The sequence below is a fragment of the Acanthochromis polyacanthus genome, chromosome 15 (assembly GCF_021347895.1).
Source record: "Acanthochromis polyacanthus isolate Apoly-LR-REF ecotype Palm Island chromosome 15, KAUST_Apoly_ChrSc, whole genome shotgun sequence".
NCBI lineage: Eukaryota > Metazoa > Chordata > Actinopteri > Pomacentridae > Acanthochromis > Acanthochromis polyacanthus.
The window spans coordinates 13,013,417-13,036,090 of NC_067127.1; the positions used below are offsets into that span (position 1 = coordinate 13,013,417).

The following is a 22,674-nucleotide window of genomic DNA, read 5'->3' on the forward strand; positions in this document are numbered from 1 at the left end:
TTGCTTTTTGGGAGGTTATAGATTTTCCAAGATATATACTTAAGAACTTGTGAAGTTATATAAATTTTCATATTAAGCAAAGTTTATTTTTGTTGAACTATAAATGCAGTCTAATGGTTGCTAATACTCTTGAGTTGTACTGTCAATCAAAAACGGGACAGAGTAAATCCAAATCTACATGTGGATAATTAAAATGCATTTTCTGTTCAACTCTTAATACTGTGTGTATTTTATGCAAAATATGCTTATTTTAACAACAAATTATGCTGCTAGTCACTTTTTATTTTCTGTTTTATTTCATAAAATGGTATTATGGCCATCACAACTTCAAACTGAAGGTCATGTCTCCAAATTGTTCAGCGTGCTCTAAATAATCAAAATATCTGTCTTCGAGAACAAGAATCAAGTATCTTACAATTTTTACCAATACATAAGAAGTATGCAGATTTCTTACTGAAGGAAAAACAAAAAGACGAAGTCATCAGAGAAGTTTAGATGTAAAATGGTGAGATATTGAACATAACATGTACTAACAGTGATGAACAAATATAGAAGTCCAGCATATGTAGGTAGGAATCCTATGAACGCTGCAGTGAACATTTGTGCTTTGTGTAGGAATTTCCTACTTTAATTCCTAGATTGAAAACATACTCTTCATATCTACAACGACACTCTTCAGGACAAGGGGCAGAAAGCACTGAGAAAGCTGGCCACATTACAGTATCCGTAATTCAGCTATCTCGAGTTTAGCGACACCTCTACAGCAGGTTCTCTCTAATTGCTCAATATTTCATTGAAGAAAACACCCTGTCAAAACTGACATGATGTATGACAATGTCTCTTTTCACCCCAACCTTGTCCCTCTTACACTCTCATTCTCACTAATGCCTTCTCTTCCTCTTTTACCCGCTATTCTCTCTCCCTCTCTTTCTCTCTCTAGTTTGACAAAGCATATGCCTACAGCATCCGCCACATGTTTGGCAAAGAAGGCAAGCGAACAGACTACACCCCCTACAGTTGCATGAAGGTGATTTTATCAAATCCACCCAGCCAAGGCGACCATCATGGTGAGTTGATGGCTGTTGGAAGAAGCTGTTACCCATTTGATAAGCCACTCAGCTGTCATTATGAGGCTTTTTCGTTAGATGTGTTGGCATGGAAATACTGAAGCAATTTCCTGTGGACACTGTCCACCCTAAATTATCTGTGGTTTTCACTTGCTGAATCTTCCTTTTTTTCTCATCTGTATGCTATACACTGTCTTAATTACTTATTTACACATCTAATTATTTTCTAATTAATTTCCATCTCATGTTGGTAGGATGCCCATTCCGTCACAGTGATCCAGAGCTGCTAAAGCAGAAGCTGCAGTTCTACAAGGTGTCTCCCAGTGGAATCAGTCAGGTGGGTGCCATCCTGTGCGCTGTCGGTCTGTCAAATGGTTGAAGAGCCCTCTGGCCACTGTTACCTGCTTCTGACTGGGGACATTTTGTATGCTACCTTTCGTCTTCTGTGTCATGAAACTTCATACTTTTTTATTCTTTTGGTATTCTTGCTATTATTCCAACAGTGCAGTGTAGAGAAGCAGGAAATGTGGAGAAAGAGAGAAGATTGGCATGCAGTAAAGTCCCAAACAGCTGGGAATTGAACCAGTGACTCACAGCTCATAGCATATGCGCCCTAACCAAGGGGCTATCGAGTTATCCAGGAAACTTTATTTGGGCAGGAACTTTATAAAATCCATGTCAAATAAAGAAAAAGAATTCAAAAATTGGCAGACGAGGTTGCTCACTGTGTTGACACTGACTGAGAACAGTTTGCCATCAATGTGGTCAGGCTGACTCTGGATCTATAGGAGATTTGAATTGGGAGATATAAGCACAGGTGACAGAGGAGAGTATGGTATACCTAATATAGGTATAATAATAATTTTTGAATGATAAAAAGGGTTTGGAAAATCTGGGTAGTTACTCTTTAAGCAGAATACACAGAGGGACAATAGTTTTGCCATATAGACTACAGCCTACACGTCTTAATAGTATGCTGCCATGCTAGAGGCTGTGAGAGACCTTACTTCAGTCCAGTGATGCTTTAAGCTTTGATGCTAACCAGAGACTGCATATAGATAATGGGCATAGCCACCATGGCATCACCCATTGATTTGTGGACTACCATTTTGAAGCCTTAAATATGGAATTTGGTATCGTGGTGTTTTGAAAATCAGAAGAATTAAGGGGTGGGTCTGACTGAGAAGTCAATGATACGACACATGTCACTATGGAGGCTACTTGTCAATCGAAATATAGATTATCAACATTACTCTAAATGGAAAGTCTTGAAGCTAGCAACAGAGACAATAAACCCCTTAGGAACAGTATTTACTGAGAGTGACAAATCAAGTGAAAAGACAACCGCACAACCAGAAGAGTCGCCCCCTACTGGTTTCAATCTCTTCTGCACAGGCGTTGCTTTTTTAGATAGTTGATAATACTAACACAAACATGCTCGTGTTGGCAGTACTATAGACTGTAAATCCAGATGGATGGTACATCATCATTTCTTCCAGTTGCACCAAAATAGAATTAAATTATAGCAGAAATGGTTGCTGCCATCTTTTGTGATGATGTTATCTCTGCAGTAGTGGTAGAGACATGGTATAAGCATATTGCACCATTCACTACTGTGCAGATATTTTGGCTTTACTTTTGAGTTTCTTTAATGATGTCCATCTTGATATTCAGTCAGTGGCCAATCCTAACAAACTGATGTTTAGGAAGTCTAATATTTACCAAGCTCACCACTTTAGTTTGGAGTTTTAGCATGCTGATATTTGTTAATTAACATTAAACACAAAATCCTTTGGTCATGAAACACTGAACAAAGTGGGGGTGGGGGGAGGGGAGCTAAAGGTTACAGGATCACTAAAGCTGCTTTTTTGTGGTAGTCCATGTCATAGTTTCAGATGTTACTCCTGAAGCTTCAAATGTCAACGTCAGAGTGATGCTAGATAAAATGATACAGGATTACTAAGCTGATAAGAATTCATCCTGGAATGTCGCCACAATATCCGCTTAAACACAATTGTCAAAATCATATTGATTTGCTGTACTGTTAATTTCATGTGGTGACACACAAAACCTTTCTGGAAAAGACCTAAAGTTTAAAGGTAGTTAAGGCTGGAACAAAATGATTCAATGCCTTGCAAATCTTTGACATCCTTCTCTAACCCCCTTGCAACCCTCAAGAATAAACCTCACAAACAAGAAATTAAATCCTAATATTACATTCATGTGATATTTGCCCTTTGGCATGAGGGAAAACTGAAATAATACTGACAGCACACCTACTGTTTTCCCTTTATTGTCAGTCTTTCGTGTGCATTTTTGCAAATGCTCCCAATATTCCACTAAGCAAACAAAACCTGTAATAAAAACTGTAATATCTGGCTGAAACAGAGCATAGCTCATTACTGATCTAACAGCAGCCCCAGTGTTGAGCATGCTGCTGGCAGTATCACGCTGGAGGCAGCCTTCAGGAATATAGGGAATAATGAAGGAACCGAATGCAGACAGACTCCTCAAAAGAGTGTCTCTCTTACTGACTGCCGAAGACCTTGGATGTATTTTTCATCAGGTCACTCACCTTGAGTATGCAGTCACACCACGACAGTGTACTGTTCATATTTTCTTTTAAGAATATGAGAGCCCTAATGTGATCCAGCCAAAACTCGGGCTCCAGACTCTCTCCTCACACACTCCTTTTTCAACTTTACAGAGCTTCAATAAATAAAAAAGAAAATCAAAAATTGAAATGTACCAAAAGACCTGAATGTGTAATTGTTGCCAGTGGCTATTCTACAAACTGTTGACTCAGGGCATGAATATTTAAATTAGCCCGAGTAAGTGATCTGTTTTTATTACATTTGCAAAGATTTCCTGAAGGATGGATTCACTGCTGTCATTATGATTTATGAGGTATGTTTGTTATGAAGCAATTGACCAAAAGCCAATAAAAACAACATTTGAATACGGGGCTGCAGCAGCACAAATTGTTGACGGCGTCTTCGGTAAAATGCACTGCGTCAGTATCTTAACTCAAAAGAGTTTAACTTTCTTTCTGTATATTCTGCCTTTTGTTGCAGATCCTGGAGCTGGTTAAAGGAATGCACTACCAGCTGGCGTGCCAGAAATACTTTGAGCTGACACACAATGTAAGTGCAGATTTTCTTTGATGTGGGGAGTAACTGTGTCTACCTGTAACAGAGGCAGGGGTCTGGTCCTTGCATCTCACTTATGAAGGCTCAAGCAAGACCCAGAACTGTCATCACATCCATCATTAGCTGGCTGTCATAGCCACTTAATTTTTATAGGTTTATAATGGCATTGTGAACTGTTTTTTTTTTTTTTTTTTTTTTTTTTTTTACCCCGTGGATACTTATTTAATTTAGTCTGTTTTACTTGGGATGCCTGACTCATCATCCCTTTTAGTCAAAAAAAAAAAAAAAGTAAGGCCTAAAACTGACAACACTTCATAATGTGACTGCATATGCAGGTCATTCAGCTGGGTTTGGCACACAAACATGCACACAAATGTTTGCCAGAGATAATCATTAGTGGAACACATGCTGATCTGTGAGTGGTTTCTTTCACTCTCCTTGAATGCGTTTACACAGTTTGATACACTGTGTCCTTGGTGGACCGATTGTTGTTGTCAAAAATAAAGCATCAGTTGAATTAATTTCTCGAGAGGGAAATCATTTTGCACATTTTACTTTTAGTACTGTAGAATTATTGCAAGAGATTGAGATAATATCCTTCATTCATTTTAACCCTTTGAACCCCAAGCTCTTTATCACATTATTTACTCAATGTGGGCTCAATTTTCACTGCAGTATAAATTCCTACACCTCTATGGCAGCGGCACTATTATGACTAGAAGTAGAGAGATATCAAAAATGTTGTATGTGAAGTAGGACAAAGTTAAAATGCCAGGAATCATACAGAAAGAAAAACGAAGGTTGACTGTTTTTAGTATCTACTGTTCCATTTTTTTAAAAACCTGTAATCAACATGTAAAACGTTTTTTATAAGTGCCCACAAATAGTGGCTCTCTATACAGTAGATATTTTACCACTTACACTTTTAACCTGTTTCCATATTTGTCTCCTATCTGCTCTGTGTACATGCGGCCCGTTATCCCTGAATTTTTGATGCCTGACTGTTAGTTGCTGCTAAGCTCATCATGGCCTCTCCAGGTTTTGCACTTTAGTTCCTGCAACTGGTGTGAAATTTTTAAATGAGGCATGTGGATGTAATTGATTGAATGAAAAACAGCAATTTAGAACTTAGATTTGGTTATTTTTCCCGTAAAAAAATAACTATAAAAGACTGGTTCAAGGACCACTAGACAAGTCCGATTATTGTGTGTTTTTGCACTTTTTTTGCTTTGGTAAATTATGTTTTTTTTCTTTTTTTAAAGCAACACACTTTTCAAACCTACAAGCTGGATTTGGGTTTCAGAGATTTAATAAAATTTGCAGTGCCCCCCAAATATCCTACAACATGAATATAGATGTTGCCCTTTTTAAAAATAATAATTTTACAAAACTCTGTACTTTTTACATAGCCACAGTTGGTTACTTTATTCTACATTATTAATTAGTATAACAAAACAGTCTGTTGTGGTCCAGTATGCCGTAGCAGCAAGACATCTGAGTGCACTGAATTGAGCAAGGGTGTGTTTTTGTCCGTCAAAGGTGGCATAGTCTTACTTAAAAATCATCTAAAATGTAACGATAAAGCAAGCCCAGATCCAGTCTCTTTCATGTATAATTCAGTTTTATTGTAATTATGATTTGAATCTGATTTTAGTTGGTAGTCACACATCTGCTCTACATTTTTTTTCTGTGGAGAACATACAGTTGTAACCCAGGGCTACTTGGGTTGCTGTTTGTTGTGTTTAATTAACAATGTGTGGGTCATTTGTTTGCTCCCAGTCATTCCGCATACATTCATCTATTCCATGCGAGCAATCGATTAAAAAAACAAAGATGCTACGTTCCGCAGTCATGTGTAAAATGAATTAATTTGCCTCACAGGACAATATGTACACATTGAATTCACATTTTTATGATGCTAGCAGCTGCTCAAAGCAATGATTTTACACAGTGTGCTGAGTGCAAGTGTGCAGACTCACTTTGGGAAGCCAAACATCTCAGCAGCCGGAGGAGTAGTTGGAACTGATCATCAACCATTTCAGCCTTCCTGCAGATATATTACCGTGCTGTACTTGGAAGCTGTAAAGTCCCTATTTAAGGGCCCTTTAAGTGTTGTTAATGCTACAACATGTTTATATTTTTTTTCAAATAATTTCCTTCACTCTTCAACAGGTAGAAATGACAAAGTGCCTCCTTGCAGTCCTTAATTTTCTACGTGGACGGTGCTGATGCTGCTGTGCTCAAATGTGTCACCGTGATTTAAAAAATATTCCTTCAGTGTGAAAGCTTTAGAAAACATCAGCCACAACAACATAATTGTTTAAAAAAATCATGCAAAAGGTCACAGAGAGAGCATTTGAACTTCATCTGTTAATTGTTTCATAGGATTTTTGTTACTATGAGTGATTTTGACATTTATTTCCCAAAAGGCCGTTTCATCTTTTCACTGTGCTCTGATGGAATAGTTAGCTGGTGACTTGGCTCACTAATGTGGCTGTGAAAGCCTGCGGTCCTCGATAATGGTAATAAATTAGTAAATTGTTAGGAAATTATAAATTAGTAAACCATTCCACAGAGTCCCCAATGAAGGAGGTGGAAACCACCTTCGAAAAGGTATTACATGGAATCAGTCATTACGCTCCCAACCTGTCACTTCGGTGAAAACTAAGACTGCTCTTATTTTCTCTTGACCTTCCTCTCCTGTGTTTTCTCATTTTTCGAGCAGATTGAGGACATCACTTTCTCGCTCAATCACCCCAACCAGTACTTTGTAGAGAGCCAGAAAGTTTTGGGCGGGGGCAAGGACATAAAGAGAGAGATGGACACTACACAGAGGTTGCAAGAAAAGTCGGGCAGAGGATCAACTGCAGCTCGAGAGGCGGCAGCAGCAGCAAACGTCTCCCAGCATCTGGCTGAGATGACAGAAGAACTGGACTCTTTCTTTCAAGATGCATGATTTGCATTCTTTTCAAAGTACATGTAGAAATAAATATTTGTATGATGGCTTCAATCCTCTGAAGTCGCTGTATCTGTATTAGTTGCGTATCAAAAATCTTTCACTGATTTACATCCAACAGCTTTGAGTTAACCTTTTCAAAGCTCAACATGAAAGTTGAGTTTTCTACTTTGTAACTTCTCCTGCATTTTCTACCGATTAACCGTTGCGTTGAAAGTAGTCACTTGGTTTGCTGTCTTTGTTTTCACTCTGGTCTGAACTCGGATGGCTTATACCCAGTCACAGAGCACAGTGTTTTGGCAGAGACATGGTTTTCTGGGGTGATGACTAGAACATTTCCCAGCTGTCTCAGAAACAATGTCATTGTATTTGCTGGCAGCATTATGGATGAATGGTGGCAGAAGGATGGATGGAAATAAACAATTTTCACAGTTGTATTATGCTGCCTTGGAATATTGCCTCATGGTGCACAATGTAATTTATTCAAAGCATACGTGGTCAAGAGATAATTCCCCTCTCTTTCACTCAAACCGCTGCTCAATAATTTATGAAAAATGATGACTGTCTTCAAGTCGAACCTTTTGTACAGCTGTGGCCTTGGCAACACATGCTGCTCGTCTAATCTTGGCTCTTTAGGAGGTACAGTTTTGTGCGTTCGTCCACACTTTTACTAAGACAATCTAACTTTAGATTTAATTAGAGGTACTGGAGAACTGGAATTGTATGAATATAAATGCGTTTTCCCACAGGCTAAGGGAAATATTGGATGATTTTGTGAAAACTTCTATAATTTAATGAATGTTAATTTTTCAATCTGTCATTCACAGGATTCTCTGTTCCAAGAGTCCTTTTCTGACGCATTCGGACCACACTGCATCAGTGTCTCACGCTCATGGCGTCAGAGGATCAGAGCTGCACATAGCTGGAATTAAATTAGGTCTTAAAATCCAGGCATGGTGCTTGACATGGAGAGGATTTATTCAGTATAATAAGGCAACGGGATAACAGTGCGCAGCCGGGCTGCTGTCAGCAAGAGACCCTTGATGTTTAATATTTGGTAGAGCATGACTACGTTTGACAAAGCTGGCACTTTCTTAGACTGTGGGCAGGCAGTCGACTAGGACTGTGTTTATCTCCTTCAAATGGATTTACAATCATTAGTCATGAACTTCTTTTCTCCCGTCGTTTGATTTGTTCCCTTCCTGTCATTACATGGGCCAGAGGTGTTCTCAGGATGGTGCATTATCCAGAAGGGTGAGAAATGTAATCCTAGACCTAACTAAAGCATTTGTATCCTGAGCTTCATATAGAAGCTGACGTACAGGGGGCGGATCTGTATGCAAGGTTGTGCAGCTGCAGTAAAGCTTTTGTTGTAATCTGGAACTCATAAATGCTCCAAAGAATGAAAAGAAGAAAAACTGAAATTATGAGCCAGTGTCAAAAATAATGAATTGTCGCCTTATGATGTGAAATGGCACCAAAACGAATCAAAGGGTAATTCATCAGTAGCAATGATTAGTGTATGCACTGACTACACTGTGTTTTGTTTTTATTTCTATTCAGTGCATGATGTTTCTCTCTGTCGTCATCCTAATATAATTTCACCCAGGGGACCAAATGTGTAGCAGTGTGATTTGTTATTTAATATGCCTTACCAGAGGCAGCTCAGTGTAATTTGCGGATTTGTGTGCATTTGGGTTCTCTTTATTTTTAAGGATTAGATAACATCCAGTAATACACACTTGTATGTCTCAGACTGGAGATTTGTCTCATTCCTTATTCAAGATCTTTGTAGTCATGATGAAGTGTTAGCTTTTCAGTGGGAGGATGAATGGAGTATTTCGAGTCTTTAGTGTATTCTTGTCAAATTAGTTGCATTGTTGTCACAGTCGGCATCATTGGGCTGCTACATATAAAGGAAATGAATATTTTTGTGTCAAGGTAAAAGATTTGAGCCTGATGGAGGTAAAATCTGCAACAGCATCTTGATTTAAGCTGTTTCAGGGATTCTCACTTAGCCAGGGGCCAGTTTATCAAGAAACAATGAAATTTATCAGATAAAAGGAGTGACAAGTGAAGGAACTACTACTCATTTTTCAAAGTACTTTTCAGCCAAGGGACAATTTTAGAAAGGTGCTATTTCAGCAAACACTCAAAAATATCCTTTTGTGAATCGAAATGGTTGGTGAGTCAGCTGGCATCCCATTGCAGGCTGTAAGGCGAGTATCATTGAGTTAGCAAGGCTTGAAAATCTGGAATTTACATTAAATTGACGAGACAAGTATCTACTTTTTTATTATTAGACAAAAACGGATTTTGGGAAGTGTGGAATTCAACGTGAATTGAGTCTTTGAAACATGTGAGGTTTCATGAAGTTATGACTGACCACTAAGCCATCTCCATGACAACTGAGTGAACGCCGTCTGCTGATGAAGAGCGTGAAATGTGAGTTAAATCCGAGGGGGAAAAAAAAGCTTGTGAGTGGACTTTCAGGTAAGATTGTGCCTTCAAAGTTGCTGTTCAGCGTATGATACAGAGTCGGTGCAAAGCGCGTTCAGCAGTGCATTGGTCCGTACCTCTAGCAACTACCATTGTTTTTAGTTCATGAAATCATAAATTTGAACTTTGTTTTTATGTGATTTACTGTTTTTTGTTTTTTTTTTATCACAGCTGATTTTAGGTTTAAATGCTGCATTGAACAAAGGAACCACAGTTTTGCATTTGAAGTTGGCCTTTCATTTTTAAAACATCCGCTACAATAGCATGTTTCCAGTCCAAATTATCCAAATTGGAAATGCTATGTAGATTTCCATTGTCAACAGGGGTTCATTTAAAAATAATGGTAGCACTTTGTTCCTTTATTCTCCAGATACACTTCAATGTCATCCGTGAGCATTTTCCAAATATTCTGAGTCCACCTCAAAGTGCCTTTGAGATGTGTTAAACACACAGTGCTTGGAAGTTTTCATTGCTGGCAAAGAAAGCAGGACGAAACGTTTTTCTCCACGGAATAGGTTGCCCCTATCTGCAAACAACAGCCCTGACGACTGCATTTTGAAGTGAAGAAGCCTGTCTGATGTGTCACAAGACCGATCAGAAAAATGTTTTTCACTTTCAGGAAATTCAGTTTCCTATGAACATTTATGTGACTCACTAACGAATACAAAAATTGTGTTTACCCCCCTTGGAAGTTTTCTCCTTTTATTGACTCAGAGTCAATATAATTTGGCTTTTTTTAAACTAAAATTTATAACAAAAGATGCTTTCATATCAATGTGAAAACATGCTTCCACAGAGCAATGTCAATTAATTAAAAATACAAAGGATATAGTTTTCACTCCTTCCATGTAAGTATTTTGTAAAGGCACCTTTGGCCGCAATTATACTTTTGGTTCTGTGTGGGTAGGTATCAATCAGCCTTGCACAATTGGACACAGTCTTACCCCATTCTTCTTTGCATACCTGCTCTAACTCTGTCAGGTCTCACAGGGATATTGAATGAGCAGCCCCTTTCAAATCCAGCCACAAATTTCCAATTGGCCTGATGTCGATGCTCTGATTCGGTCACTCCAGAACATACTCCTTACTGTCTTTAAATCATTTCTGTGTAGCTTTGACTGTGTGCTTCATGTCATTGTCTTGCTGAAAAAACAAACTTTGCTGCCTTCATTTCACTCTCTACCTTTGCAAGCCTCACTCACTCAAGAGTCACTGTTTCAATTTGCCCTTTTTTGTTTACTACATAATGTGTCTTCAGTCATAGTTTTGATGCCTTCAGTGAGAATCTACAATGTAAATAGTGACGAAAATTAAAAAAAAAAAAAAAAAAAAACACTAAATGAGAAGGTGTGTCCAAACCTTTATTGAAGAGTCTAGTATTATTTAATATCCTTCTGCAGTTAAAGTAACATGATATAATTTCAAACATCTGAAATCCACAGTACACAGTACAATTCACAGAGGTAAGTTTACGCTTTCATTAATCACTATAATCTCTAAATGTTTGACTTTGTGAAAATGAACTTAATTAAATGTCACACAGTCTCCTCACTTTGTTCCCTACTATCATATCTGAGTGTTGGATTTCATCCCGGCACACACAGAAGGCAGAATTTCCTTTTATTTAACTTGCATGTTTTTGAGATGAACGCAAAGCGTGAACATGCCAGCTCTGTATATAGACGGGAATTGATTTTTGGTTCTGGATGGGAGGCATTATTGATACTGCCTTTGGCTTGAAATACAAATGTGAATTTGTCAGTCACAACCTAAAGACAAAGTGCCTGCGTCTGTGCACCTGTTGGCATCGCTCCATTGGTCTAAATCTGGAGATCCCAGAGTGTCCATTACTGTCTCTTAGTGACACTGTTTGGTATTGATTGTAACACCAGATGGAAGCATCAGTTACACTCCCATCAGCAGTTTATCCAATTCTTGTGAAACCTGGCAGTTCTTGTTATGATGCAGAATGTAATGTTGGTTTCTTCATGATGAAGTTAAAAGAATAATAATAAATAAAAAAATCAAAAATAAAATCCTAGCATGTCAAACAACATATTTCTCATCAAGATCTTTCCCAGAGGACAAAATTAACCAGGAGATGTGACAACCGTGCTGATTGTAAAATTGGAGGCAAACTTCCCGCAGCTGTATGTAAACTCATCATTATTCCCCTGGGCGTTGTCTCATTAACCTGACAGATGTGTGAGTCGCAGCTCATGTGATTAACTTCATTCACAAACTCTCCACTCTTTGTAAGCTCCACCTGCAGCCATGCTGTCGCTTCGTGTTAGACTTTATGTCGGGCAAAACCTGTGAGCGTGGAGAACTAGTTGCTAAAAAAAAATCCCGGCTCCTGCTTGCTTTTGGTAAACAGGTTTTAATCACAGCAGCTCACACGCAGCTTCTTGCTGTGGATCAAACTGCTTCGTAAACACTGGCCATCTATTTGAGCCCCATACACTGTAGAGCTTGCCTGACTGAGAAGAGAGTCTGCATTTACATATTTCTCTCCATAATTATTTCTCCCATGAGTTATTTGAGCTTTGAAGATTGAATTTAATTAGATCATATAGCATATCCACAACTGACTTGAAAACATCTTGCATCTTTGTTTACAATACTCCCCCTCTTTTTCCCTGTGTGGACATCATTCTGTGTGGATTCGGACTGCGCCATTGAGAAAACCTGTGCTGTGTGCAATTACAGCAAGCACCATAGACTTTACTCTGATGAACAGATGGTTAAGGCTTTTTAGAAATACACCTTATTTATTTAATATTCGTCAACATGTTATATATCATTTGTAAAGCACAAAAACTACAGGTTTTGGCTTTACGGTAATAGTGTAACTTTTCAATTGGTTGGCTTTAGAGGAGCTGCAGCAGATTTTGTTACCGTTTCAGTTTCCTCCTGTTTCCAGTGTTCCTGCAAAGCAAAGCAAACCCTCTACTAGCTGAGCGTTCATATTTAATAGATGGATCTGAGAATGGCACTGATCTCCTCCTTTAAATAAAAGGGTATTTCTAACAATGCCTTCAAATGAAAGCAACTAAATATCTGCTGGCTGCTTCATTCATATTTATTCAAGTCTTTTTGTAGCATAATGTCAATCATATAAACACAAATGGCTGCCTCTCTGATGCTGTTTGATCTTTAATTGATTGTGATTTAATGTAACACTCGGAAACACAGACTGGAATTTTTCGTGCAAAGTCTGAGCAGAATGGCTGCTGTTGCTTCACGGTAAAAAAAGGTCTTCTCACTTGGTTGTACGACCAGTTAAGTGGATTCTGTCACACATATTAAAAACAAATCTGCAGCAGAGTGTGACACATCAAAGGGGAAGTGGGAAGCAAACCCCCTTGTTAATGGAGGGAATTGTGGAAGCGGGAACTGTGGGATGTTGGGGGGACATAATGGCCCTGACAATCAACCAGCTGAGTGCCTGTCCTTTTTCCCTGCAGGGGGTGTTGGTGGAGACAGAGCACCGGAGCTTGTTGATGCTTCATGAGCTGACACTGAGTTAGCCGTCTGGACAGGCAGTAGATAAGAAAGATGGGAGTGTGAGGAACCAGAGTTAAGAGCAATCCTTTGGATTTCCTCTTTGACGTTGATAAATTGATGACCCAGAGCTCACATGAGTGCACTAGATTGCCCCTTTGAGATGGATGGATACAAAAGAAGTTTTTTTCCACCTTATTTTCTCTGTTGACACCCTCCTAAAGGGGTACATTTTGGTAAGCAAGATAAAAGGCTGTTGAAGTGCATGTTTCTCACGCCATCAGTTTAAGTTGGAAGGCAGCATTCAGATGAAGCACAAATATCTGATCTTTTCTTTCAGACCTTATAGATTGCAGTTTCATGTCATCTCTGTAAACTGTTAGCAGACAAATTCTACCAAACAAAATAGCAAAAGAATGCAATGCTTTGTCTTATTGGCAGGACTATGAAACATGAAATATTGGTGTTTTGGTGAGCTTTTAAGCTTTGCTTTTGTTCTTGCGAAAGCAGCAGATTTATTATTTTATGATCAGACCATCCTTTGGGCCATTCAAGTTGACACGAATTGTTTTCTCCATTAAATCACGCCTTCTGTTGACCATTTATTAGAAACTACATCATTTTCGAAGCGATCAGTTTGAGAGAGTGAACGAGGAGTAGCACAGAACAGGCAGCTCACCTCTCTTTCTCTCACAGCTGCATTGGTTAATCTCTTTCTCGTGGTTTGTAGCTTCAGCACCCCTCGGGGAGTTGGGATTTTTCACCACTGACATGCATTTTTCATCTTCACAGGGTCTCCAGCAGCACTCACGACAGAGACCTGCGGTTTTACCAAGCTCCATAATTGTCTGTAGGTTGGTGTCTTAGCTGGTGATGGCCTCATAAGTGCAGATTTGCACCAGCGACTTCAGTATAAGCCCCAAATGACATTCTGGGCTGTCAAAATGACATCAGCATGCCCTCCAGCATGTTGTCAACACCTCACGAGGTTTGGATTGTATGCACACTGACTAATGAATCACACTTTTGAAATCGCATTTCATAAATTGTCCTCAAGCAACAGAACCTATTTTGTCCTTATAAGCACATGAAAATTTATGCAATCAAATTAGATTTTAAAAAAAGACCTGCAAAATTAACCTTTTGCAGTCATCTATCAAGTGATTACATTCACATCAAGATATATTTCTTTTAAAAATCCTATTAACATTTTCTTCCTATTCATCTGTCATGGTCAAAAAGTAAGTTGAATGCAAAGGACGAAGAAAAATGTTAATTAGAAAATGTGAGAGCGACTCTAGTGTGCAATTCCTGCATTAGCTGCCTTTTATTCAATCCAGAAAATGATGTGGAATACTTTCACTTGAGACAAAGTACTAACACAGTCCCTTGGGTTTCCACACTGATAAGGTGAAGTCAGTGTAAGCTCCTGATCGATTCAACAGCTTACTGCAGCAGCCCTCTGGGCATTTTAGCAGAGAAATGCAAACATAAGGGAATAACTCAGTAATAGCCAAAGGTGGATCCAGATAAATTTTAGTGGGGGGGCACAGAGGGGTACAACAGATCATTTGGGGGGCTACCGAAAAGTTGCAAGAAAAAATGAAAGCTGCTACCGACCTCTTGCTTTTACAAAGTTTTTTGTTTTGTTTTGTTTTTTAACCCAATAAAAAAGCTGTATCTGAACTTTTCATTTGGACTGTTAGCATTCAAATTATGATGAACTTGTTTCCTTGTTTATGTGAATTACAACATCATTAGCTGCAGCATCTGGCTGTTATGTAAAACTAATAAGCTCAACGACAGTATCCTGAGGGTAGTTAAGTGACAAATATTATGCAAGAGCAGCACTATAAACAACCCTGTCAATTTCCACTTCTTAGAATGTTTACTGACAATTATCACACCTAAAATAAGAAATAATATTCTATACTTTTAGCAACTAGTTCTCAGCTGTAAACCAGAAACATCATAGGGTTCTGTATACTAATCAGTCTAAATCAAAATGAGTACTACCCAATAACAACAACAATCTGTACCTTTGATCTGTGGTAAAATAATGTTAAATGTTCTGTGCCAGCCCGGTCTCACGGGGATTCGTGAAACTGTCACGTCAGTTTTTGTTTCGGTTTCGTGCGCACCAACACGATGTCGTCATGTTTTTCGTGCCGCTCACCACGAGCGAAACCCGCTGTGGCAATCACATATGGTTTATACCAGCGGATTCATGACGATCTAAGCTGTTCATTGGCGTTTGCGGCCGCTGCTTCGGCCGCCGGACATTCTTTAAATTCCTATGCAAATTCGGCGGATTCATGACGATTTAAGCTGTCCATCGGCGTTTGCGGCCGCCGCTGCGGCCGCCATTGCAGCCGCCTGACATCCGGCCGCAGCAAACGCCAATGGACGGCTTAGATCGTCATGAATCCGCCGGTATAAACCACTTTCAGATGTGATTACCACAGCGGGTTTCGCTCGTGGTGAGCGGCCCGAAAAACATGACGACATCGTGTTGGTGCACACGAAACCGAAACAAAAACTGACGTGACAGTTTCACGAATCCCCGTGAGACCGTGTTGTCTGTGCAGTAATGTAAATTTTAAAATGCAGTTAGTAGCACTCTACACATTTAACAGTAAACCTGAGAACAATAATAAACAGTAGCAATGCTCCATATTCTTAAATCATTTAATAGAGCACAGCTCAGCAAACATCATAGTGTTCTACATAGAAATCACAAACACTGCTCTCAATAATCTTTCACAGCGAGCAGGTGTTCTTGTGTTGCAGGTCCATGGTCCAGACGCAGCCATCGAACAGGCCGGGGGGGTGGTCTGGCACTGTGGACTTCCGAGAGCACCTCCTCTTTTTGCATTTGTCAACATAGACTACTGTAGTCCTCCATGGTAAATGGTTGTATTTATATAGTGCTTTTATCCAAAGCGCTTTACATGATACACCACATTCACCCATTCACACACTGATGGCGGAAGCTGTCATGCAAGGCGCTAACCACAACCCACCAGGAGCAATTAGGGGTTCAGTGTCTTGCTCAGGGACACCTCAACATGAGCTCAACGGGCCGAGGATCAAACTGGCAACCTTCCAGTTACAAGACGGCCACTCTACCCACTGAGCCATGCCTCCCCACATGGTACTTGAGTTTAGTGAGTAAGGTAAGAGCAGAAAGGGAGCTGCCAGTCAGACGAGGTTCTTCCACCCAGAGAGGGCCTCTTTCGACTGTCGCTGCTACACATACTGCCCAAGTTGAGGTTTTAGGTGGAATATTCCTTTTAACCAGCCCCTCAGGTCTCTTTGAGGATTTTGGATGGAATACTTGGCTAAACCAAGATTTTAGGTGCATGTCCACGGATTTTTGGTGGAATGTTCCTTTACGGTGGATGTGTGAGGACCTTGTAGGTGGAATAATTCCTGAAACCAACCTTTTAGGTCAACATTCAAAGATTTAATTCCTCTTCATTTCCTCTTTCTATGATCTTAGTTTGACTGTGGACAGATTTACTAAGAACTCATTTCAGAAAACTGCTTTCCAGATAAAGTCTACTAGTAGTTGAAGGCATCGATCGAACTAATGTTACCTTTTGATCTCCACAAACGTTACTGTTCAGTGAAGAGAATCAAAGTTTGTTCAGGATTTCTAAAGAACCCACAGGTGAAGGTCTGAGAAGAACTCGGATCTATGGTCTAAATGTGAAATCAAGACTCATGGTCACAAGTTTTAAGGCTTCTGTGAACCAGAAATTTCAAACTAACAGAGAACTGCTCAAGAACTTTTAGGTTTTCAGTCCTCAGTGTCAAAAGGTTCAAACTAACACAGAACTACTCAGGAACTTAGAAGATATCAGTCCTTGGACTGTCTGAAAGTTAAATCTAACAGAGATCCACTGTGGGACTTAGAAAATTTCAGCCCTCAGACTATGTGAAAGCTCAGGTCCTGAGGACTTGGGAGGTCTGGAGACTTTGGAAAGTTTTGGAACTGAGGGTTCAACCCTCCAGCACAAAGGCTGAAGTCCAACCTCCTGAGAAAAATGGTCAAGATGAAACTTGAGTTAAAAAAAACCTCAAAAACGACAAAAAAATCGATGATAAATACACAAAAAATAAGAAAAATCAGCATCTGTGTGAGTAGCTCAGGTGGATAAGAAGAGAGACTACCAAGTGGAAGGTAGCAGGATCAAGTCTCAGTGCAGGCATTTTACTTTGTTCCTTTGTCTAAGTTTTTCAAAAATTTTTAAAAAGGGTCTGGTCTTGAACCAGCAACCTGCAGCTCCAAAAGCATATCTTTAACTTACTAAGCTACAGATCAGACAAAATAAACATGATTCCGTCGTCCCTTTGACATCATAGTTTCCAAGTGACTACATGGGTAGAGCCAAGGCAGAGTTATACTCTGTTTTCTTGAATAACATACTATTTTGACAATATACTGCACTATGACATTTTTTGAACCACATACCACACATGACAATTTTAAGCAACATCCTATCATTTTGCACTTTTTCAACCACATAATAATCTATGGGTTTTTTTGCCAACATGCTATACTATGAACTACAGGCCATGCTATGTTATTCTTGAAAAGTATACTATACTTTGACATTTTCTGACATCCTATACTATGGCGTTATACACACAGTGCTTTGGTTACATGTTGATTTATAATCTAGATTTTTTTCTGTTTTGTTTTTTGACAGGATTACCACAGACCTGACTGTGAACACCGTTGACACCCACCTGAGGGAGACACTGCCTAAGATCTCCAGGATTGCTGGTCATGGTCTTTCTGGTCCTGCTCCAGTATATTTTCATCAACTACGTCTTCTTTTGAAGAGGTCCTCAGATGCTGCAATCTCTGACCTTAAGGAGGAACTGCTACTTTCACTCTGTAATGAGACGGCGGTTATTTTAAAGACCCAGCTCCTGGCGGCTTTCAGTGAATATTTAACATCAATCAAAACAGAACTACAGACAGTTAAATCTGAGCTGTCGGTCAGCATTTCAGACATCAAGTCCAACCCGGGTGTCCTAAAGCACGCTGTGGGTGAAACGGAAGCTTCACTCTCCACATCACCGACGACATCGTCACACTCCAAAGCAGAGCACCTGTCTGCTGAACTTTTCAAAGTGGACTATAAAGGTGAAGAATGTGAGCAGCAGAACAGATGTGAACGGAAAGAAGTCATTTTCTTTTTTCTTTTCTTTCTGGTTGACTTGATGCTGTCTGATGCAGATGTTGGAGCTGATTCTGATCTTTCAGGATAAAGCTGCTTTTCCTTCATAGACTTTTCAGGAAATTACACTCAGGTTTTCTCTGCTATTTATATTATCTGTGATTATTTCATTATTTCAATGTTGTAAAATAAAGTTGGAGGCATAAAGACTCATTTAGTTATTTTATTCCTGAAATCTCTGACATAGCAGAACTAAACTTCCATTTTTCTTCTTGCACTTCTGATACTAGAACTAAACCTGTCTTCAACACGAATCATCTGATTTTAATGAATCAGCAGCAACATCACAACAAATGATCCTCACTAGGGTCGCAGGGGTGCTGGAGCCTATCTCAGCTGACTCGGGCGAAGGCAGGGGACACCCAGGACAGGTCGCCAGTCTGTCGCAGGGCTACATATACAGACAAACACACTCACATTCACACCTACGGGCAATTTAGAGTAATCAATTAACCTCAGCATATTTTTGGACTGTGGGAGGAAGCCGGAGTACCCGGAGAAAACCCACGCATGCACAGGGAGAACATGCAAACTCCATGCAGTAAGATCCCAGGCCCACCCCGGGATTTGAACCGGGGATATTTTTGCTGTAAGGCGAAGTGCAGCCCCAACTCAATTCAATTCAATTCAGTTCAATTCAATTTTATTTATATCACGCCAATTACAATTTGAATAGGCTCAAGATGCTTTACAGAACCCATATGCCTGAACCCAGGTGACAAAAGCAGTTCATGTCTAATGTAATGAATAGAGGCATCAACTTACACGTGCACTTTAAAGAGAATATGGGCATTTTCCTATTACATTTGCTCACATATTGAGTTCAGGGTTGAACCGTGAATTTTTGACAATAGCTGAAGCTGTCAGTAATTATCCTGCAGTCTCTCTCCTCCCTTGCTTCCAGCACAGTCACAGGTTGTGTGATTCCTTATATAATTCCTCATACATATATATGTTTGTGTAGAAAGCCCAGTTATTGACTGCCAGTTACTGTGAGCACCACTGACTGTCCTGTGCAGAGATGCAATGCACCAAACTAATTTCTATTGTTTGGCTGTAAAGAGCAAAGAAAGTGCAAAGTCCTGTCATGCGCTCTTCATTAAAGTACCCAGGGACAAAAAGACTCAAACATGACCTTGACTGACAATCAACTGCTGAATCAATAGCTGTCTGTTTGTGTGGGCTGGATGGATCACCTTGCCCTCTGAGCAATAGCTCCTGTAGGTACTTTTGTCATCCAGATCAAATTCAACAACTGTGTACTATTTCCTATGCCGTGAAAGGAAATACAATCTAGACAAAACAAAAAGGCTTCATCGGGGACATCCGTGACTCTGAATCTTGACAGCTACATCATAGTCTCGCCTGTCAGAGGCATTTATCCGACATGGTATCTTGCACTTGAACTCATGGGGGTATGTATAGCATAAAAGAGCTGAGAAACAGATGCCAGATGAATGCAGCGCTTTCATCTTCATCTTTGAGGTAGTTTGTGGGAAGATTGGATTTGTGGGTTTCTAGGAGTGGTGCACCTCACCTGAAATAATAACTGGAATATAGGTTGTAATCTGTTGCACTCTCAGATTGCAACAAGCAGCAGAGGACGAGATGGAAACGCATACAGGCTGTGAGCCGATCTATATAATAAGCAAACCGCTGAGGGTTAAACCAAAACTCACTTTCACATGAAATGAAAACATAAATATTATATTTTTCTATGTACCTTCAGGGTTTCGCACCAGATGAGACCTATGTGTTATTTCACATGTAGGTTAAAAATGAATGAAACTTCTTCATTTCAAACTATGGATGTTCAAAGCAAATCTACAGCGTATTTTTCCCCCCACAAACTGTAAGTGGTTTAATATTGGTCCAAAATAAACTACTTGAATTAGACAGGTGTTCTGGATGAGTCATACTCCGGTCCATTGATGCAAAGGTTTTATGAATGCATTTGACTTAATATAATTTTGACAAATACAAAGTAAAGGTGTGTTCTAAAAATTCAGGCGGCAATGTGTGAATTAGCTATTAAGAAATATTCTACACTGGTTTGCAGTGTTGCCTCACAGTAAGAAGGCCTCCTGTACAGATTCAGGATACAGGATAAAGCATATATAGCGAAATGAATGGATGGATGTACATTTCCATCAGATTCTGTAAAAATCTGATGCAATAGCTTAATAAGCTACGGATGACCTGGCATGATTTGCCTTTGCATTTCTAGTCTGCAGTTGCTCAGTTGCCAAGGAAATATGTTTATTCATAAATAGCTATTAGTAATCTAAATATGGAGATGACTTTAGCAGCTTATACCTGCATTATGCATGAAAACACTCTCATTTGGAAGAGATTCAGACTCCACTGTTTGTTGGAAGACATTACTCAGGGTGGACTGGTTTAGTTTTCCTCGAAAGTGACTCCAGCAAATATGCACTGTGAGCCCAGACTGTTCAAAATCACAATAATGAATGATGCAGTTGGTTTTTCCAGTGTATTTTATGGGGGGATTTTTTTTTAATTGGGCAACTTAATCCTGGTAAAAATGGAAACCTACATCCTGCAAAACATTTTGTACATCCAAACAGCCTTATTTTTGAAATATTTGAATGACTTGGTGTGTAGAAAACATAGTTAGCACAATTCACTTGCGTGCTGAGCTTATCCATGTGCACTGTGCAAGACAACATGTCAAAACCTATTATTTCTCTAAAAATAGCTGTAATAAGCCTGGGGGTAAGGCTTTTCTGCAAAAAAAAAAAAATGGAGCTAAGATCATATATCTGTCTGCAGAAACACGCAACTTCCTAAAAACTGCAGCTCAAGCTACACGTCTTCCCCTCCTGTCACAAGGAAACAACGTGGAAAATCATCAAAACGCATCCAGGGCTCTGACTCTGCAAAGCATTTCATCACAAGTGCTACGCTGGTGAAGAGGCCCTTTTAGGCGCTGGTGATTATAAGCCCTCATTTCCTATTCTGGGTCATCAAGCAGCTGTCTAAACAGAGCTGAGTTTGCTCAGGTACCCGTCCTTGGCTGGGGGAAATGCTGCGTGTTAGTTATTACCATACACTGTTTTGCATCATTGAACATTTCTGGGTGTTCGTGTAGATCCTGACCCACTTCGGTGCTTCTGTGTTTCCAATATTTAGATCAAGTGACATCGAGGAAGATAAATGCCACACTGTCTGACAGGCTGTGTGGATGCTATGGCATGGAGCAAGTGAATTAAACAAATGCCAGAATCAGGGATGGGTGTTTTTTTATGAAATGAGTCTGCCGTACAATAGAGCTGGATTCATGAAAATCCCCATCCACCGAAAGAGATAAGAAATGGATGATCTTCTGCATGAAATCTGACTCGTTAGCCCTGCAAGCTGTTCAAGTCGAGCACGCTGTGAGGAGCGGCGACGTGCTGCCTGCATTACGAGGCTATCGATTTATTGTTTAGTAAATCAAATACAAGCACACAAATTCAGAAAGAGGACAGTCATGAACGTTTATTTGAACAGAAGCCTGTATTGCTCCCATCAATCTCGAGTGTTAATCACAGAGCACCATATGTAGAGCCGCAGACGGCGCCATTCATTATGACTACCACTCAGAAAATGACAAAGAGGTGAGCTGTGACTGGCTGCTGAAGTATATATTCCAGCAGCAGTGACGGGTTGGGCTTGTAAAGTAGCTGTGACATTTGGCCAGAACACCAGCAGTGGGCTCGACTTGCTTAATGAACTAACATGTTCATGTTGGCAGCACTAAGTGAACCATTTATTAGTGAGCTGGGAACAGACACAGGGTGCACTCGGGTTGGTAATGACAGCAGCCGCCAGATGACAACACCTCTAAACACGGCTAAAATAAGGTGCAGTCGTGTTGAGATTTTAAAAAAAAGAAGAAAAAAAATCACTTTTCTTTACTTGAGGCCATAAGACCGACCACAATACAAAATACCACTTTAATAAAACTGAACAGAGGAGAAATTATGCTGATAACATACATAATATAACAAGTGAATTCAGTGCATTTTTAACTGCAAAAACTCTCCTCTTGTGCAGATTTTGGTTGACATGAAAACTTTCTAACCTGAGGACATTTTAACAGCTTGAAAAAACATAACACTCAGATGCTTTAGCACACGTTAAAGGTTTTATTATGTACCAGGGAGGGAACTTCTTGGCTTCATGGCAACCTGTAAGAAAACAGAGATAAGCATATACATTATGAACTGAAAAACAGAAAAAGT

At 39.7% G+C, this 22,674-nt stretch overlaps 2 protein-coding genes across 5 annotated transcripts in view; one reads left to right on the top strand and one right to left on the bottom strand.

The window, feature by feature from the left end:
* prim2 (DNA primase subunit 2) overlaps positions 1-7,609 on the top strand; it is a 29,198-nt gene extending 21,589 nt beyond the window's left edge. Inside the window, exons 11-14 of the mRNA XM_022202703.2 lie at positions 941-1,067; positions 1,322-1,404; positions 4,142-4,210; positions 6,942-7,609. Of these exons, the coding sequence (XP_022058395.2) occupies positions 941-1,067; positions 1,322-1,404; positions 4,142-4,210; positions 6,942-7,172 (510 nt within the window). The 3' untranslated portion in view covers positions 7,173-7,609. The remainder of the gene's footprint in view (positions 1-940; positions 1,068-1,321; positions 1,405-4,141; positions 4,211-6,941) is intronic.
* An 8,240-nt stretch (positions 7,610-15,849) lies between these two features.
* The window catches only part of khdrbs2 (KH domain containing, RNA binding, signal transduction associated 2), a 78,253-nt gene continuing 71,428 nt past the window's right edge, over positions 15,850-22,674 (bottom strand). For all 4 annotated transcript variants that reach the window (XR_007947241.1, XR_007947240.1, XR_007947239.1 and 1 more), the window contains one exon: positions 15,850-22,620. The gene's annotated coding sequence lies outside the window, so the exon portion shown is untranslated. The remainder of the gene's footprint in view (positions 22,621-22,674) is intronic.